This window comes from Rhinoderma darwinii, chromosome 2, assembly GCF_050947455.1.
Source record: "Rhinoderma darwinii isolate aRhiDar2 chromosome 2, aRhiDar2.hap1, whole genome shotgun sequence".
NCBI lineage: Eukaryota > Metazoa > Chordata > Amphibia > Anura > Rhinodermatidae > Rhinoderma > Rhinoderma darwinii.
The window spans coordinates 327,032,944-327,052,468 of NC_134688.1; the positions used below are offsets into that span (position 1 = coordinate 327,032,944).

The window sequence follows — 19,525 nt, forward strand, 5'->3', positions numbered from 1 at the left end:
TACTATCAGAAATATTCAATCTTTTTCATGATCTATCAAACTTTAGGATTAACCCAGCTAAATCTAAAGCCCTCAACATCATGCGTCCTCACCAGATGATACTAGAAGCTCAAACGTTGTCTCCGTTTTCCTGGAGTACGGCCTCTATAAAATATTTAGGTCTACACATCTCTGCTAACCCGAATTTGTGGTTTTCACTCAATTATATTCCCATGTTAGATCAGATATCAACAACCATGAAGTCGTGGTATCTCCCTTATGTTTTATGAATTGGAAGGTGTAATCTACTTAAGATGCTTATTATACCTAAACTAATTTACTTAATTCAGACTATGCCCATACATCTACCTAACAGTTTTTTCTGCAAATTGCATAGTCTGTTACTGAATTACATATGGAACGGTAAAGGACAGCGTCTATCTTCACATACTTTGACTAGACCCCGACATTTGGGAGGGATAAATTTCACCGACATGCGGACATATTACCAGGCTATTCAATTAGGCAGAATTGTAAATTGGCATAATCATTCTATTTCTAAAATGTATTTACAAGTGGAAGAAGAAATTCTAGGACTCTCCCTAACACAGGCACTGTTCCATTCCAGTAGAGAGATGAGTGAGAGACCAAAAGCCACTTTGTTGACCTGAGCACCACTATATGTTTGGAAAGCTATTTCTGATACTTTGAAGTTAAGCTCTAAACCCTCCCTTATTATGAAATTTGGGGACTTGCTGGGATTAGGAGATGTGACACCTAGGATGTGGCTCCCTCTACAGGCCACGATGAGAGGTAAGGTGGTTAGCGATATTCTACAGGATGGGGCTTTCCCCTCTCTTGCAGATTGCAGACTATTGCTTCCTACTCTGTCTATTAACCCGTTACATTATTCACAAATGTTACTGAACTTTAAGGGACTCCTGAAGCAGGCTTCTTTCACACTAGAACTTACATGGTTTGAACAATTTATATCAGTGCAACAACCTGCCCCTAAACTAACCTCAAAAATGTACAAAATGCTTATCTTAAGCGAATACAGGTCATCTACCATATATTAAAGCTTGGGAGAAAGAATTAGACACTGAATTTAACTCTTCCGATATATCGCACATACTTAAGAATTGTTTTGTCCCATCTAGGTGTTTTGCAGTTCAGGAAACTAGTTATAAGCTAGTGAGCAGATAGTATAAAACTCTGGTTGTCCTTCACAAATATGATAGCAATATACCCCAGACTTGCTGGAGATGTTTGACACACACAGGTACATATACCCATATTTGCCACCTTATTAAGCCCTTCTTGACTAAAGTTGAGGAAGATATATCATATGTGTGTCCACAAACTCCTAGTTTGTCTCCGGAGGTTGTGTTCTTAAACAAGCATCCGTCTTTTAATAGAGCCCTATGGCTACATATGCTTTCATCAGCTAAAGCCATATTACCATTGTATTGGAGGAAAGTTCATACACCCCCAACTGCTCAGTGGTTGAACAAGGTAGCTCAAATATCCAGACTAGAAGAATTGTCCCATATTGCACAGAGAACTGTAAGCAAATATAAAAGAATCCGGTCCACTTGGCTTTCCTTTCTACAAGATTCACAACTATTTGGAAGATATGCATCTACTTAGTTGATGTTATTCCCCTTACATCTGCGTAAACATATGAAGCTGAACTAAAGCTACACTCATTGCATACAACAAGTTCTTACCTTCATATATGCCAATATTTTAATTATAGACTTTGGCTGAGGTATACATATGCTGACAGCTTTCTTATAGACTTGAATTGCTTATTGATCACCTTCATTGTGAATGTTTACTATGTTTAAACTTGTTAGTGTCAGTGTGCGACAGTAGACACACTAGTACTTAAAGGATTTGTGAAATAATAACAATATCTTTATTTTCTTCTTTTATTTGTATTGCGTAAGATAAAACTGAATAAAAATATATTTGAAACAAACAGAAGTTGCTAATGAGATCTCTCAAATTGCATATTTATCTTTGGCTGTAACCCATGTCTCCTGTTTACTATCTGACAGATATTTTAGATATGTACCTCCAGCTAACTGGAGATCATTGGAGAGTTTTTGATCTCTACGTCGTGACCTAAAGTTGTACTCACTGATGTCTCTATAAAAATGTCATTGCTTTTAAAAAACCTGGACATTTCTTGCCAAATGTAATCATCGTTTTTCAGCATATATAACCATTTGACTTTGACTTAAAGTCTTACGGCAGGCTGCTTTTCAATAATCTCCAATATTATTGGTGCATGATTCGATAATTATCTCAGTGCATATCTTACTATTTTAATAGTGACTATGCCATTGATCAATACATGGTCAATTATAGAAAAGTTATTAAATGTTTTGGAGTAGCATGAGAAAGTTCTTTCAGATGGATTTTTCATTCTCCATATATACGACTCTATCTCTTCAATAAATCGGTGGGAGAAGGGCGAGGACAGCTTCTCTTGCTGTGTAGAAACATTTTCAGACCATTTATTAAGACTGAGTTTCAAAAGCTTATTAATATCACCGATTATATGTACCGGACATTTTGGTTAAGACAACATATACATGTGCACCGGGATCAATACATCGGAAGACGCACCAGGGGGAATATATACTGAAATCAATATAAAAGAAAAGCTAATGTAGCTAGATTTCAAACATACATATCTGCCCTGTGAATCACAGAGTACCCCAGACACTTTACAATCCAATTTCTGATGAATCAACACTGAGACGCCCCTTGAGAAACCACTATGGAAGGAATGGAATGCCTTACCTATCCATCTTTTGGCAACCAAGTGTTGTTTTTCTTGAGTTAGGTGTGTTTCCTGCAATATAATTATGGCAGACAAATGTGCTTTAATGGCATCAATAATTGCTAGCCTCTTGAGCCGGTCTTTAAGACCTCTAATGCTCCATGACGCAATTCTTAACGTAATAGACTAGAAGGGGAAATATATTGGTGGATTCCTCCTTTCCTTCTCCTCTCCTGAACTCCCTCCCCCTCTACCTCCAGAGTGCATCTTCATGTTACTGTAACTTTAATTAAAATATGAGTCAGGAAATTGCCACATATTCTTGTCGTACACTGGAATAATGCTACCTCACATCACATGGCCTTTGTATATACGTATTTAGTTAAAAATATCTCCAGTTGAACCCATTGCATAATCTGCAGTACAAATGCTGCACTATTTGTTTTTACAACTTCATTGTCTCTGAAAAGTTCTGAAAAGTGGATCTTCTGGATTCGTCTCCGCATGTTGCAGAAATGGAGAAATGCTTCTCACTCACCTTCACCATCATTTTACTGGGTAAGAGCCCATCTTAAAAATACCAGATAGATTTTTTTTTATTGTTGGTTTGAATAAATGTTTGCAGAATGAAGTCTCAGTTGCAGATTGAGTGTGTATTATGGTCACAAGAGTAGAAAGATGTTCTCAGATACCAAAAGTATTGCCCATTAAAGATTTCTGATATTTATGCACTAATTATTTCATTTACTCAACCCTTATCTTAGGAATGTAGCAATTTTAACTTCTAAAGTTGACCAACACATTTTTTAATGTAAGGTTTATTGATACATTAGTTCATCATACCATCAAGTCAACAAATGATTCTAAAGTACATATCGTATTTACATGTTATTTTAATGCTTTATACCTTTCTTTTATATAACATAATGCATTCTATGTGTAAATCATTTTAAATTTTGCTTTTGCCGATCAAACCAATCTGTAAATTGTGTCTCAGACAATTTCCAACTTTTTTAAATTGAGATAGTTTCCATCTTTTATCAGGTATATTAGGCTGGTGTCTGGCAAGGGATATCACTGTGTATTCAGGACAACTAGGAGAAACACTTAACATTGTTTGTCCATATCAGCAACGTGCAGACCGTTGGAAGAAGAAGGTATGGTGTAAAGAAGATGATGTTGGTTTATGTCAGCCTATTGCCAGTGCTCATCCGTATTGGATTTTCAACAAAAGAACAAATGGAGGTGCTGATATCACTGACAACCATCATAAGAGTATTATCACAATCAATATGACAAATCTACAGAAATCTGATGCTGGTGTTTATCAGTGTAGGACAGTCACATTCGGTGATGTTAAGACTCTACAAGACATCGAAGTACAAGTTCTTGAAGACCAACTAGATGAAAGTATTTCAGAACTTGAAAATACACAGTACAGCATATCTGAGTAAGACGGCAATGCATTGTTTTCAAATGGTTGAATTTTTTTATATGTATCATTGCATACAGTTGACTTAATTATATGTGTTCTATGATAAAAAGGTCCCCATCTGAAACACAAATTCCTTTGACGTTGGTTGTAATTGGAAGCAGCCTTATCTCGTGCAAGTTACTTCTGCTGGGACTCCTCTACATCTGGTGGAAAAGACATGAAGGGTAAGAGAAGAAAGAAAACCAAATGGTGTTTTCTATTTCCCTTAAATATTATTATAATGAACTGAAATATTTAGATGAAATTATTATAATTAACTATTTAGATGAGATTAACAAAATTCCTTAATAAGCTTATCATAGCTTACCGGGGGCTGAGGCAGTTCTCAATACAGTTAGAAGAAAACTGTGGTATACATAACCAGTAAAACTCCTAAATTCTGTGACACAATTATTATAAGGTCTCTCTATCCCATATGAGGAGAACAGTACTTACTATAAATTATTTGTAATAGGCGTGGTTATGCACAACAAGCAGAACAGATATGCCAGGTTGGCAGAGATGAAAAAAAAAAAGTAAACAAATGTATTAATCCTTTCAGTACTCAAGGCCTGTTTTAATTTTTTGAATAAAATTTTTTTTATACTCGCCTTTTTTTTCTGTCGTTTCAATACAATTACAATGATACCAAATTTGTATCGTATTTTTATATTTTACTACTTTTGAAAAAAAAAAAACAACAATTTGTTTTATGTCCCCTTAAAACCATTTCTGGATTTGAGATATTTGTGGGCGAGCTGACGTATTTATTGCTACAATTTTTGGGTACATATATCATTTTAATCACTTTTTATTCCATTTTTTGCAGAGACGATGTGACCAAAAACAGCAATTCTGTTGTTGTTTTTTTCTTTTTTTTTTCAGTGTTCACCGCGCACATATATAATGTTATATTTAATATTTTGAATTGTCATGGACACAGCGATACCAATTAAGTGAATTTTTTTATTGTTAACATTATTTTATGCTAAAAATTGTAACTTTATTGCACTTTTTATATTTTCTTTAGTCAAACTAGGGTACTTAAACATGCGATCATTTGTTCGCTTGTACAATACACTGCAATACTTATTATATATTGCAGTGTATTGCCCGTTTTGCGTACTCCTATTAAGCCCTGCCTCTTACAGGGCTTAATAGGAGGACTAAGATGGCAGACCTGTAAGTCTTCATTACCACCACACCATAATCACATAGTGACTAAATAATACCCCCATACTGTTAGTGAATAATACCCCTATACTGTTACTGAATAATACCTCAATACCATAACCACATAGTGACTGAATAATACCCCATACTGTTACTGAATAATACCCCCATACAGTTACTGAATAATACCCCCATATTGTTACTGAATAATACCCCTATACTGTTACTGAATAATACCGCCACACCATAACAAAATAGTGACTGAATAATACCACCATACTGTTACTGAATAATACCTCCACACCATAACCACATAGTGACTGAATAATACCCCCATACTGTTACTGAATAATACCTCCACATCATAACCACATAGTGACTGAATTATACCCCATAATATTACTGAATAATACTACCACACCATAACCACATAGTCACTTAATAATACCACCATACTGTTACTGAATAATACCGCCATACCATAACAAAATAGTGACTGAATAATACTGCCATACTGTTACTGAATAATACTGCCACAACATAACCACATAGTGACTGAATAATACCCCCATACTGTTACTGAATAAAAATAACTAAACAAAGACCAATATTACCACCATATATTGACTATATAGTGGTAGATGGCAGTTATACATAGGAGCACTGCAGACGATATAAGCGATTATAGCACATTTATATCTAGTGACTCAAAGGTGATGTTTTCTCTGATTAGAGTGGTTCAATTTTCTTTTTACTCCATCCGGCCCAGACCCCTCTGACGATTTGTTCCAGCCCGACTCGTCTCTGCAGAATTTGACGCACTGACATGTTGGTTTCTCGCTTTTCCAGCTTCCTCCATACCTATAGCCCATCCTCTAAACAAACTCGAAATCCACAGTGCCCCAGATGGTAATAATGATCTCTCAGTGCTCAACACAATAAAAGTGCCCCATCAGTAACTGTGCCCCCACACAATAATAATGCCCTCTTTGTACCCCGTCGATAGTGCCACTGCATCCTCTGTAGATAGTGCCACACACACAGCCCCCGTAGATAGCACCACACACACAGCCCTCCTATTGTAGGTCGTGCCACACAGCCCCCCTTTGTAGATAGGGCCACATCCCCCTTGTAGATAGTGCCATACAGCCCCCTAAATAGTGCCAAACAGCCCTCCCTCTATAGTGCCAAACAGCCCTCCCCTTGTATAGTGCCACACAGCCCATCCCCATGTATATTGCCACACAGCCCTCCCCCCTGTATAGTGCCACACACCCTCCTTGTAGATAATGCCACACAGCAATCCCGCCCATTTTAGATACAGCCCCCCTTGTAGATAGTGCCAAACAGCAATTTTCCCCACCCCCATTTGAGATAGACAGCCCTTGTTGATAGTGCCACACAGCAATCCCCCCTCTTTTAGATACACAGCCCCCCAAAAAAAAATTGTTTACTTACACAGCCCCGTTCCCGAGCTCCACTCCACGGCCTCCAGACAGGACACATGCGCAGATCAGCGTGATGCAGTGACGTCATCACGTGGCCTGCAGCCTATACTATTTAATTGTATCTGTGTCCTGAGGCACTCCAGAAATGCAAGGGGAGGGGAATCAGCGCAGCATCCCCTTCCTCTTGCTGGGGTGATACACCCTGTGCGATTGTACAGGTCACACACCCCAAAGGCCAGCCTTAGTTATGATGCATATAAAACCACTACTTTTCCATATATTCCCTGTAAAAACTTTTACAGTGTGTATCATGGTATATTATTTAGAAATATAACGTTCAAAATACAAATATGACAATGAGAAAATAAGTAGAATACCAAAACAGAATTGTTATTCTTTATGGTAAATGATAATATATAATTCCAGCTCTCAGTAGCTATATTTATAATTTACATTCAAAGTATTTGTATAATTTCTCAATTCTTACCATCTCTTTTAGCCTCTACTCGACCAATCTGGACGAAGAACCATTTTCTATGCCTTTATCTGAAGGACTTTCAGATGCTGAACATTCCTTACCCACTGCCAGAGAGAAAGCGAATGAATGTCCACAGTATGTTAATTACCTTTACCTGGGACATCTAAACCAAGCACATTGGCAATAATAACTAATTTATTGTTGATTCAATAACTATTATAAGCATTAATCTTTCACTTCAGTTCCTCTGAGGTTATTACAGTATTAGTCCGGATTCACACGAGCATGTACGTTTTGCGCGCGCAAAAAACGCAGCGTTTTGCGCGCGCAAAAGGTACATAACAGCTCCGTGTGTCAGGAGCATATGATGCGTGGCTGCGTGATTTTCGCACAGCTGCCATTATTATGACACTCTGTATGTTTATAAACAGAAAAGCACGTGGTGCTTTTCTGTTTTCATTCATAGTTTTTACTGCGGTTGCGCGAATCAAGTGCTTCCGTGTGCTGCGCGTGATTTTCACGCACCCACAAATATAGGACATGTCGTGAGTTTTACGCAGCGGACACACGCTGCGTGAAAATCACGGACTGTCTGAGCAGCCCCATTGACTAACATAAGTCTGTGCGAGGCGCGTGAAAATCACGCGTGTTTCACGGACGTATTATACGTTCGTCTAAATAAGCCCTAAATGTGTGATATAGTCAAAGGGCTTTATGGATAGCTTTAGGGATAGTTTTTACAAATGTGTGTGAAATAGGTATATAGGCAACTTACTAATATATCCTTATTTAGGCCTCATTTACACGAGCGTGTGCGTTTTGCGCGCGCAAAAAAACGCTGCGTTTTGCGTGCGCAAAAGGCAATTGACAGCTCCGTGTGTCATCCGTGTATGATGCGCGGCTGCGTGATTTTCGCGCAGCCGCCATCATAGAGATGAGGCTAGTCGACGCCCGTCACTGTCCAAGGTGCTGAAAGAGCTAACTGATCGGCAGTAACTCTTTCAGCACCCTCGACAGTGAATGCCGATCACAATATACACCAACCTGTGAATAAAAAAAGACGTTCACACTTACCATGAACTGCCTGCTTCCTCCAGTCCGGTCTCCCGGCCGTTGCCTTGGTGACGCGTCCCTCTCTTGTCATCCGGCCCCACCTCCCAGGATGACGCGGCAGGCCATGAGACCGCTGCAGCCTGTGATTGGCTGCAGCCTGTGCTTGGCCTGTGATTGGCTGCAGCTGTCACTTGGCCTGAATTGTCATCCCGGGAGGTCGGACTGGAGGAAGGAGCCGGGACTTATCGGTAAGTCAGAACTTCTGTTTTTTTTTACACGTATATGTATATTGTGATCGAAAGTCACTGTCCATGGTGCTGAAACAGTTTAAGTCTTTCAGCACCGTGGGCAGTGACTCCTGACGTCGCGTACCCGAACATTTTTTGCCGGGTTCGGTTAAAACGAGTTCGGCCGAACCCGGTGAAGTTCGGTGCGCTCATCTCTAATTTGACACTCCGTTTGGATGTTTGTAACCAGAAAAGCACGTGGTGCTTTTCTGTTTACATTCATCCTTTTGACAGCTCTTGCGTGATTTTCGCGCATGCAACGCAGGACCGTCAGTGTGGCATGCGTTGTTTTCACGCACCCATTGAAGTCAATGGGTGCGTGTTGCGTGAAAAACGCAAGAATATAGAACATGTCGTGAGTTTTACGCAACGCACTCACGCAGCGCAAAATTCACGCATCGTCTAAACAGCCCCATAGACTATTATAGGTGCGTACGACACGCGTGAAAAGCACGCGCGTCGCACGCGCGTATAATACGCTCGTGTAAATGAGGCCTAAAAGTTTCTTAGTATAAAAAGTCACGCCTCCTTGTTAAGCCAAGACTTTTGGACCTCCACATTTTATTTCATTGTAGCTTTATGCCTGTTCTTTACTTTGGGGTATCATGGCATGGATTTAACTATATCTTTCTGGATCACATACTCATGACTGTAAGGCTGGGTTCACACGTGGCGGAATTTCACTAAAATTCCGCTGCGGACACTCCGCAGCGTTAATCCGCAGCGGAGCCGTTTGTCCATTGACTTACACTTTAATTTAGCAGTGTTCGTTTAGACGAGGCGTAAAATTCCGCTGCGGAGCATAGGCTGCGGAGCGGAATTTGGTGTCCGCAGCATGCTCTGTCTGTTGCGGAGCAGTGGCGGACTCATGGCGGAATTTCTCCATTGACTTCAATGGAGATTCTAATTTCCGCAATGAAGTCCGCAGCTGTCATGCACATGTTATGTGTGCTGCGGATCCGTCTTGCTTTTTTAACTTGACATTTCTTCATTCTGGCTGGACCTATGTATTTCTAGGTCTACAGCCAGACTGAGGAAGTCAATGGGGCTCCCGTAATGACGGGAGCGTTGCTAGGAGACGTCAGTAAATAGTCACTGTCCAGGGTGCTGAAAGAGTTAAGCGATCGGCAGTAACTGTTTCTGAACCCTGGACAGTGACTACCGATCACAATATACAGCAACCTGTAAAAAAATATAAGTTCATACTTACCGAGAACTCCCTGCTTCTGTCTCCAGTCCGGCTTCCCAGGATGACGTTTCAGTCTAAGTGACGGCTGCAGCCAATCACAGGCCAATAACAGGCTGCAGCGGTCACATGGACTGCCGCGTCATCCAGGGAGGTCGGGCTGGATGCCGAAAGAGGGACGCGTCACCAAGACAACGGCCGGTAAGTATGAAATTCGTTTACTTTCACTAGGGAAAGTGCTGTCCCTTCTCTCTATCCTGCACTGATAGGGAGAAGGGAAGCACTTTTCCCGCAGTTCGCAGCAGCTAGTCCGCATCAATTTACTGCACATTTTGTGCAGATCTGCAGCAGAATCTGCAACGCAGATTCTGTGCGGCATTGATGCGGACAGTTGCGGCGGAAATCCGCCACGTGTGGTCATGCCCATAGGGTATGTTCACACGCTAGCTGGCTTTTACGGCTGAAATGACAGCCTGTTTTCAGAAGAAAACAGCTGCGTCGTTTCAGCCGTAAATGCTCCTCCTCGTAATATACGAGGCGTCTGTGACGCTCGTATATCTTGAGCTGCTCTTCATTGAGTTTAATGAAGAACGGCTCAAATTACGTTGCAAAGAAGTGCCCTGCACTTCTTTGCCGAGGCAGTCAATTTACGCGTCGTCGTTTGACAGCTGTCAAACGACGACGCGTAAATTACAGGTCGTCTGCACAATACGTCGGCAAACCCATTCAAATGAATGGGCAGATGTTTGCCGACGTATTGTAGCCCTATTTTCAGACGTAAAACGAGGCATAATACGCCTCGTTTACGTCTGAAAATAGGTCGTGTGAACCCAGCCTTAGATGGTGTATTTTTCTGTCATTGTGTGGCTTATTTTAAATCTGTATTTGAATATATACTTGTTATTCCTAAGGCTTGCTGAATATGCGCTAGCTTCCTGGCCGTCCAGGAAACCAGCTCGTATACTAATTTCTTCCAGCTAGAAACTAGAACATGTGCCGTGTGTTTCCATGTACACAGTGCAGATTACTGATGGACGTGTTCCCTCTATCAGCAGTCATTTTCTGGAAGGGAGCGGGCTACTGTTGAGGCAAAAGGCTTGGCTTAATGTGAGGGGCATGGCTTTTTACAGTAAGAAAATCGATTATTAGTTAGTTGCCTTTGTGCCTATTTCACACACATTTGTAAAAACTATCCATAAATCGGCCAACCCCTTTAAGGATTTTATATCTCATCATAACAAACAAGAAGTGCACTAAATGCGTCTTTTCAGCAGTAAAACAGTCATTGCAAGTAAAATTATTTGGAGCATCCAGAATATTCCATCACAAAGAAGTGACTGATACGCTGATTTCAGCAGGCTGTGACTTATTAGTTAACATTAAAGGAGTTTTCCCATCTTGGACATTTATAACATATCCAGACAATATGCCATAAATGTCCGATAAATGCGGGTCCCACCTCTGGGAGCCTCACCTATCTCTAGAATGGGGCCCCCTGACCCCTGTCCTAATTGTCTTGCTCAGCTTCTCCCCAGCCACTGTCTGACGAGGTGGTCGGGACCATGGAAACATTTATTTCAATTGGAGTTACGGATACAGCGTAGCTCAATGAGCTTGGGTGTATACCTAGAGATAGGTGCGTAACTATACCCGCAACTATCGGACAATTGTGGCATATCCTGTGGATATGCTGCAAATGTCCAAGATGGGAAAACCTCTTTAAGTAGTTTAGGTGTATTTGGAACTTATAATTGTGGCACGTGGCCAGCGCCACAAGTATGAGTCCTAGTATATTCATATATTCACGATCCCGCCACCCTCCGGCTGCTGATTGACAGTTTTCTCACTAAGCACAAATAGGGTATGTTCACACGCAGTGTTTTCAGACGTAATTCGGGCGTTTTATGCTTCGAATTACGCCTGAAAAAACGCCCCTAATACGCCTATTGCTTGCAATGGATTTTACAGTGTTCTGGTCCCACGAGGTGCAATTTTACGCGTCGCAGTCAAAATACGGCGCGTAAAAAGACGCCCACGAAAAAGAAGTGCATATCACTTCTTGGGACGTTTTTGGAGCCGTTTTTCATTGACTCCATTAAAAAAGAGCTCCAATAACGTCCGTAAAATACACCGCGAATAACCCGAGTTGCTACAAAAACGTCTGAAATCAGGAGCTGTTTTCGCCTGAAAACAGCTCCGTATTTTCAGACGTATTTTGCTAAGCCGTGTGAACATACCATAATAGGGGAGGGGAGGCAAGGGGAGCGTGAATATAAGAATACACTTGGAATCATACTTGTGGCGCTGGCCACGTCTCGAAAGTTTTAAATGCTCCTAAACTACTTAACAAAAACGAATAAGTTACAACGTGCTGAAATCACTGTGTATGTCACTTCTTTATGCTGCCCTCAGACAGAGCAGCATAAATATGTGACAGATCGGCTTTATTATCTACCTGCCCTGCCCTTACATGATAAATCAAGGTTTGTGGGCTAAGTAAGCCAGGATCACTGCATTCCTAGTATGATAGACTACATCCTTCAAGACTCTACTATTAATATATTTAAAGAAAAAGACCTGTCTTTAAAAAATAGCTCAGAAAGTTTGCTGTTCTCTATGTTTCCTGTTTGGTTTCTAAAAGGTGTATTCACACATGCGAGTTTTGATCAGGTTTTGTTCAGGTTTTTTTATGCCGTTTTTGGAGTCAAAACCTAGTGTGAAGGGAGAGAATGTATGAAGGGCAGATTCTACTTCACCTCTTATTTGAATTAATTTTTGGTTTTGGCTTCAAAAACTGCGTAAAAAAATTGGAACAAAACCTGATCAAATGTGAATACACCCTGAGTAGGATAGGTTTAAATAGCCAGATATTGGTAGCAGGTTGTAAAGTTATTTTTGGGTATGGGAAAAAGCAGATTCTGCCTTTAATATTTCAATGGTTTCAAGAGATGTAAAGAATAAATAGTGATCCTTTCATAAAATTCAAATGGTTCTATTATGTACAAAAACAGTGCGTAATACATAATATATAAGACAATCATTTAGATATTGGAATGTAGTTTCTACTCTAATAATTAGTAATTCAGCAGAGCTGACATTGGCTCCAGTATTAATAAAAGGAGTATAATATATATTTTAATTTCTTTTAGTATCCTCAAAATACAGGATATTTATCAAAAGTAGTAGAAGGCAAAAGTGGAGAAGTTGGCCATAGCAACCAATGGCAGTTTGAGCCCAAGCCAGAAGTGGATTCTAAAGGACTAGGAAATATAAAAGAGGAATATACCGTATATGGCTAAGTTCACACATTGCATAAAAATGACGCTGTGGAACTGGCCTAAAATTCTGTACCGATATCCGCAATGAAATATGCATGGGTTTTGTTGTTGCGATGCATGAACTTACCCTACGGTCTCTTTCCTGCTGGATCCATTTCTGGCTTCAGCTTAAGGGTATGTTCACACGGCCTATTTACGGACGTAAATCGGGCGTTTTTGCCCCGAATTACGCCCGAAAATAGCGCCTCAATAGCGCTGACAAACATCTGCCCATTGAAAGCAATGGGCAGACGTTTGTCTGTTCACACGAGGCGTATATTTACGCGCCGCTGTCAAATGACGGCGCGTAAATAGACGCCCGCGTAGAAGAAGTGACCTGTCACTTCTTTGGCCGTAATTAGAGCCGTTATTCATTGACTCCAATGAATAGCAGCGCTAAATACGGCCGTAATTGACGCGGCGTTCAAGCGCCTGCACATGCCGGTACGGCTGAAATTACGGGGATGTTTTCAGGCTGAAACATCCCCGTAATTTCAGCCGTTACGGACCCCCGCCGTGTGAACATACCCGAAAAACTCCACAAAGATCTTCAGTGTTTTTTTTTTTTTTAAAGTGTGTGTCTGTGTGTGTGTGTGTGTGTGTGTGTGTGTGTGTGTGTCCACCCTTAAATTTTTCTTTTCACGTGTATTTACTACATTTTCCTTACAGTTGCTGTTCTCTTTTATAATATGTTATATTCTGAGATCATTGTACATGCTTTATTTTCTTCACCTGTTTATGTTTCTGATTTAACAAGTTAATAAAAATCATAATTGAAAAAAAATTACATTGTGCTGGTATTCGCATATCATCCATGAACAAGGAGAAGTACTGAGGGAATTAAATACGAACTGTCTCTTCGCATACTGTATATTGAAGTGGGCAAGAAAGAAGCAGCTTGTGAAGATATTATGTCATGATTTTATTATGCTATTCACACAATGTAGGTTAAAATGTATTTATATGTAAATATTTTTTGTTAAGTAATATACAATATTATACTGGTGGTTGGCATTGTATATCACTTCTGAACCCGAAATTGTGTAACAACATATTTATGGAGCAGAATACTTCCTGATAATGCACGAATACAACGTAAGGAATAAATGGTAAGAGTATTCATGCAGAGCAGCTGGTTTAGTGGGCAAGCATTTTTTCTCAAGCTTCCTCATTTGATCTAATGTTGAATCAGCATCCGCATGTACCTGACTCACAGCCACAAAAAGGAACATATCAACAAAAAAACAAAGAACAAAGTTCAGCGTAGATACAGCATTCACCTTCCATGATTGCATTTAGTACCAAAGGCAAGACATATACCAATAGCAATAGCTCAAAGTATGTTATAAACATATCAATCATGAATCAAGTAATATATAAATAGCCCTTTAGTGTTCATTAAAATCATGAAAACATTTTATTCATATCTTTCAACTTGGCTTTACAGGTCAAAAGTTTTAAATGGAACCTATCACCTACAGATGTAGCCACCTTTATCTTGACTCTGATAACTTGCTGCAGCGTAATATCACACAACAAAAGCCATTGAAAAGTCATTAAAAAAAGTCAAGATAAAGGATCTTGCCGCTGTGTATTTAATGATTTAACCCCTTTAGGACACAGCCTGTTTTGGCCTTGTGGACACAGATGATTTTTTCAAATCTGACATGTGTCACTTTATGTGGTAATAACTCCAGAACGCTTTTACCTATCGAAGCTATTCTGAGATTGTTTTCTCGTGACATATTGTACTTTATGTTAGTGAAAAAATTTGGTCGATAAATTCAATATTTATTTGTGAAAAACTTCACATTTTAGCAAAAATTTGCAAAAATTAAAATTTTTCTAAATTTAAATGTGTTAGCTTGTAAAACAGATAGTAATACCACACAAAATAGTTACTAGTTAACATCCCCCATATGTCTACTTTATGCTTGCATAATTTTTTTTCATGTACTTTTATTTTTCTAGGACGTTACAAGGCTTAGAACTTTAGCAGCAATTTCTGATATTTTAAAGAAAATTTCAATAGGCCATTTTTTTTCAGGGACCAGTTCAGTTCTGAAGTGGCTTTGAGGGCCTCATATATTAGAAAATCCCCATAAATCACACCATTTTGAAAACTGCACCCCTCAAGGTATTCAAAACCACATTCAGAAAGTATTTTAACTCTTTAGGCGTATCACAGGAATTAAGGCAAAGTAGAGGTGAAATTTACAAATTTCTTTTTTTTTGCCGAAATTCATTTGTAATAAAAAAAAATCTGTAACACAGAAGGTTTTACCAGAGAAACGCAACTCAATAGTTATTGCCTAGATTCTGCAGATTTTAGAAATATCCAACATGTGGCCCTAGTGTCCTAATGGACTGAAGCACAGGTCTCAGTAGCAAAGGAGCACCCAGTGGATTTTGGGGCCTCCTTTTTTTAGGAATATATTTTAGGCACCATGTCAGGTTTGAGGAGGTCTTGTGGTACCTAAACAGTCGAAACCCCCCAAAAGTGACCCCATTTTGGAAACTACACCCCTCAAGGCATTTTTCTAAGGGTATAGTTAGCATTTTGACCCCACAGTTTTTTTGCAGAATTTAGTGGAATTAGTCTGTGAAGATGAAAATCACCTATTTTTCTGTGGAAATATAGAATTTTTTAATTTGTACAAGAAATAAAGGAGAAAAAGCACCCCAACATTTGTAAAGCAATTTTTCCCGATTATGGCAATACCCCATATGTGGTCGTAAACTGATGTTTGGACCCACAGCAGGGCTCAGGAGGGAAGGAGCGCCTTTTGGATTTTGGAGCGCAGATTTTGCTGGATTGGTTTTTCAGTGCCATGTCGGGTTTGCAACGCCCGGAGGGACCAAAACAGTGGAAACCCCCCAAAAGTGACCATATTTTGGAAACGACACCCCTCAAGGAATTTTTCTAGGGGTATAGTGAGCAGTTTGACCCCACCAAATCTTTTTTAGAGCTAAGGTGACCAAAAAACTGTGATTTTGGCGCTTTAAATTCTTTATTTCTTACAGCGTTCACCGTGCGCAATAAATTACGTTTTACTTTATTCTGCGGGTTGGTACGATTACGCCGATACCATATGTGTATAGTTTTTTTTTTACGTTTTGCAGCGTTTGCACAATAAAATTACGTTTCTATAAAATAATTTATTTTCTGAGACACGCTATTCTGAGCCGTAACTTTTTAATTTTTTCGTCAAAAAAGCTGTGGGAGGTCTTGTTTTTTGCGGGACAGGTTGTAGTTTTTATTGGTACTATTTTGGGGTAAATTCGACTTTTTGATCACTTTTTATTCTATATCTTGGAAGGGGTGGTGACCAAAAAATAGCGATGCTGACATAGTTTTCCGTTCATTTTGTTTGCGGCGTTCACCGTGCGGAAAAATTAACATTATAATTTCATAGCTTGGGTCGTTACAAACACGGTGATACCAAATATGTGCACTTTTTTTTTAACGTTTTCATTTTTTCCCTATAATAAATGAGTTATTATAGGAAAACAAAAACGTATTTTTACACTTTTATAAAACATTTCTATTAACTTGTTTTTACTTTTTACACTTTATTTTTTTGTTTATGAACTTTTCTTTAACTTTTTACACTTTATTTTTTTACCTGCAGCTCTGATCGCTGCTAGAATACATTACACTACCTAGGTAGTGTAATGTATTCCAACTGTCAGTGTGACATCACAGTCACTCTGACAGTTGGTCTACGAGGATCAGCAGAGGCTGATCCTCATAGGCTTCCATACATGGCAGAGCCGGAGGCCGTTGCCTGGCCTCTGGATGCTATCACAAGCATCAGCAGCCCCCACAATTGAATGGGGGCTGCTGATGTGCTACAAACACCCTACATGTGGAGATCGCAATCGAGCCCCGCATGTAACAGGTTAATTGCCAAAATCAGTGGCGATGAGCCGTTGATCGGCAACACTGGAGTGTCAGCTGTCGGGGACAGCTAATCTCCAAGTTCCTGATGCACACCTGTCGGCGGACAGTGTGCATCGGGAACGATACAGTGACTTCCTGTCACTCTGACAGGAAGCCTACCAGGACCAGCCGAAGGTTGGTCCTGATGGGCTTCCATCCATGGCAGACACGGAAGCCATTGTTTGGCTTCCGTTTGTAATACTAACTATCGTTAAACCCCGCGATTTCGGACCGGGGTCTGCCGATATGTTAGAAACCCCCAAAACTCGGCGATTGCAACCGATCGCCGAATTTAAGGGGTTAATTTGCCGAAATCAGCAGCAAAGGACCGCTGGCCGGCAAGAGTGGAGTGTCAGCTGTCGGTGACAGCTGACCTCCCGGTTCCCGGTGCACACTGTCGCCGACAGTGTGCACCGGGAAAAACTCAGTAACTGTACGTCGTCGTGCGGGAAGTAACCTCCCGCGACGACGTACAGTTACTGCCTCGTGCGGGTAGGGGTTAAAAGTTAAGATAAGGATGGCTACATCTGTACTTTATGCTGTCCTGATGGCAGAATTCAGTAGTGACAGACACGCTGATTTCAACAGAGCGTCTGTTATGTATGACTTTGCAGTAGTTTTGCCAAGCTTACATTTTATTCCTTGCAGTTTGCTGTGACTAAGTCCAGTGTATTTATGAGCTGCAGGCTCCCCTCTCCCACCCCCTGCAGATTTCTCCCTATGAGGCCGGATTCACACGAGCGTGTGCGTTTTGCGCACGCAAAAAACGCAGCGTTTAGCGTGCGCAAAAGGCACTTAACAGCTCCGTGTGTCATCACCATATGATGCGTGGCTGCGTGAGTTTCGCGCAGCCGCCATCATTATCACACTCTGTTTGTATGTTTGTAAACAGAAAAGCACGTGGTGCTTTTCTGTTTTCATTCATACTTTTCACTGCTGTTGCGCGGATAACGCGCATCCCACGGAAGTGCTTCCGAGTGCCATGGGTGGGTTTTCACGCACCTATTGACTTCAATGGGTGCGTGATGCGCGAAATACGCACAAAGAATGGACATGTCGTGAGTTTTACGCAGCGGACTCACGCTGCGTAAAAATCACAGACTGTCTGGACGGCCCCATAGACTACTATAGGTCCGTGCGAGGCGCGTGGAAATCACGTTCGTCTGAATAAGCCCTGAGAGTAAGGACACATAGCGCATACGTCCTGTAACCACAGGGAATTCTGATCAAAAAAACGCTTTTCCGCAACAATAAAAAATCCAACATTTGCCTATTTGTTGCGGGTTTTACTTCCCCATGGAATTCAATGAGGAAAACCTGCAACAGAAGAGCAGCGATTCCACAGAATAAATTGGCATACTGCGGATTAAAAAAAGACACTAGAGGTCAATAATTTAAGAACGGTTTATTTACTGATTTGACTGATTTCATTGCGGAAATTCCACAGCATAGCACAGTAGCAGCAAACTGGATGAGATTTAAATAAATCTCATCCGCACACAGCGGAAACAATCTGCTGAGAAACCGTTTATAAATTCACCTGCGTTGCATTTTTTTAATCTGCAACATGTCAATTTATGCTGCTGAATTGTTGCTCTTCTTTTGCGAGTTTTCTCCATTGAATTCAATGGGGAGGTAAAACCCGCCACAAATGCTGCGATTTTTGCAACGGAAAGGCTGTGATCCAGCTACAAAAGTCACAAATTATACTTACCCCCGGCGTTGTCATAGCCATGATATCCTCTCCTCTAAGTGCAGCCTGACCTACTGGGATGACATTATCTCATGTGACTGCTGCAGCCAATCAAAGGCTGCAGCGGTCACATGTTATTAACACCTATAATACCTTTTGGGCATAAATTTAAGCGTAAGTCATGATCCAAACAATAATAACCCTATATATGTCTCAAACACAAAAAAAAAAAATCTAAACATGTATTTGTCCAAAAAATATAAATTGTATTGTTCCATAAATATGGATATCCCCCAGAACCCACATAAATATACATACATAATTAAAACATACTTAAAAATGATCACTCTAAGACCACCAGCGAAATACCAGCATAACCGTAAAGATATATTACATGCATAATGTGAAAAAGGTAAACAGTGTGTAGCGTCCATGGCCGCGGGCCGTCGGGTTCACTCACCTCCCGACGCCCGCAGCCATGGATCTGTGAGCGCTGGTCCCCATCTAATCCTTGCCTGAGCGTTGTTAGTTTTCCCAGTCTGTCTTGCAAATGGTCCCTTAGTGTTTCCCGTTCCTGTTGTTACCCGTGCCTTGTTCCCCGTTCCTGTTTCCCGTACTTTGCCTTAGTATCAAGTCGTGCCACGTCCTGTGTTATCTGCCACGTCCAGAGGAATCTGCCATGTCCTGTGTCATCTGCCAC

General features: G+C 40.5%; 1 protein-coding gene across 1 annotated transcript; it reads left to right on the plus strand.

Annotated features, from left to right (window-relative positions):
• The first annotated feature begins 3,250 nt into the window (after positions 1-3,250).
• TREM2 (triggering receptor expressed on myeloid cells 2) lies at positions 3,251-8,108 on the plus strand. Its single transcript, XM_075850653.1, has 4 exons — positions 3,251-3,331; positions 3,818-4,223; positions 4,319-4,432; positions 7,368-8,108. The coding sequence occupies exons 1-4, from the start codon at positions 3,289-3,291 to the stop codon at positions 7,531-7,533; spliced, it is 729 nt and encodes a 242-aa protein (XP_075706768.1). The 5' UTR covers positions 3,251-3,288; the 3' UTR covers positions 7,534-8,108.
• Positions 8,109-19,525: the final 11,417 nt, after the last annotated feature.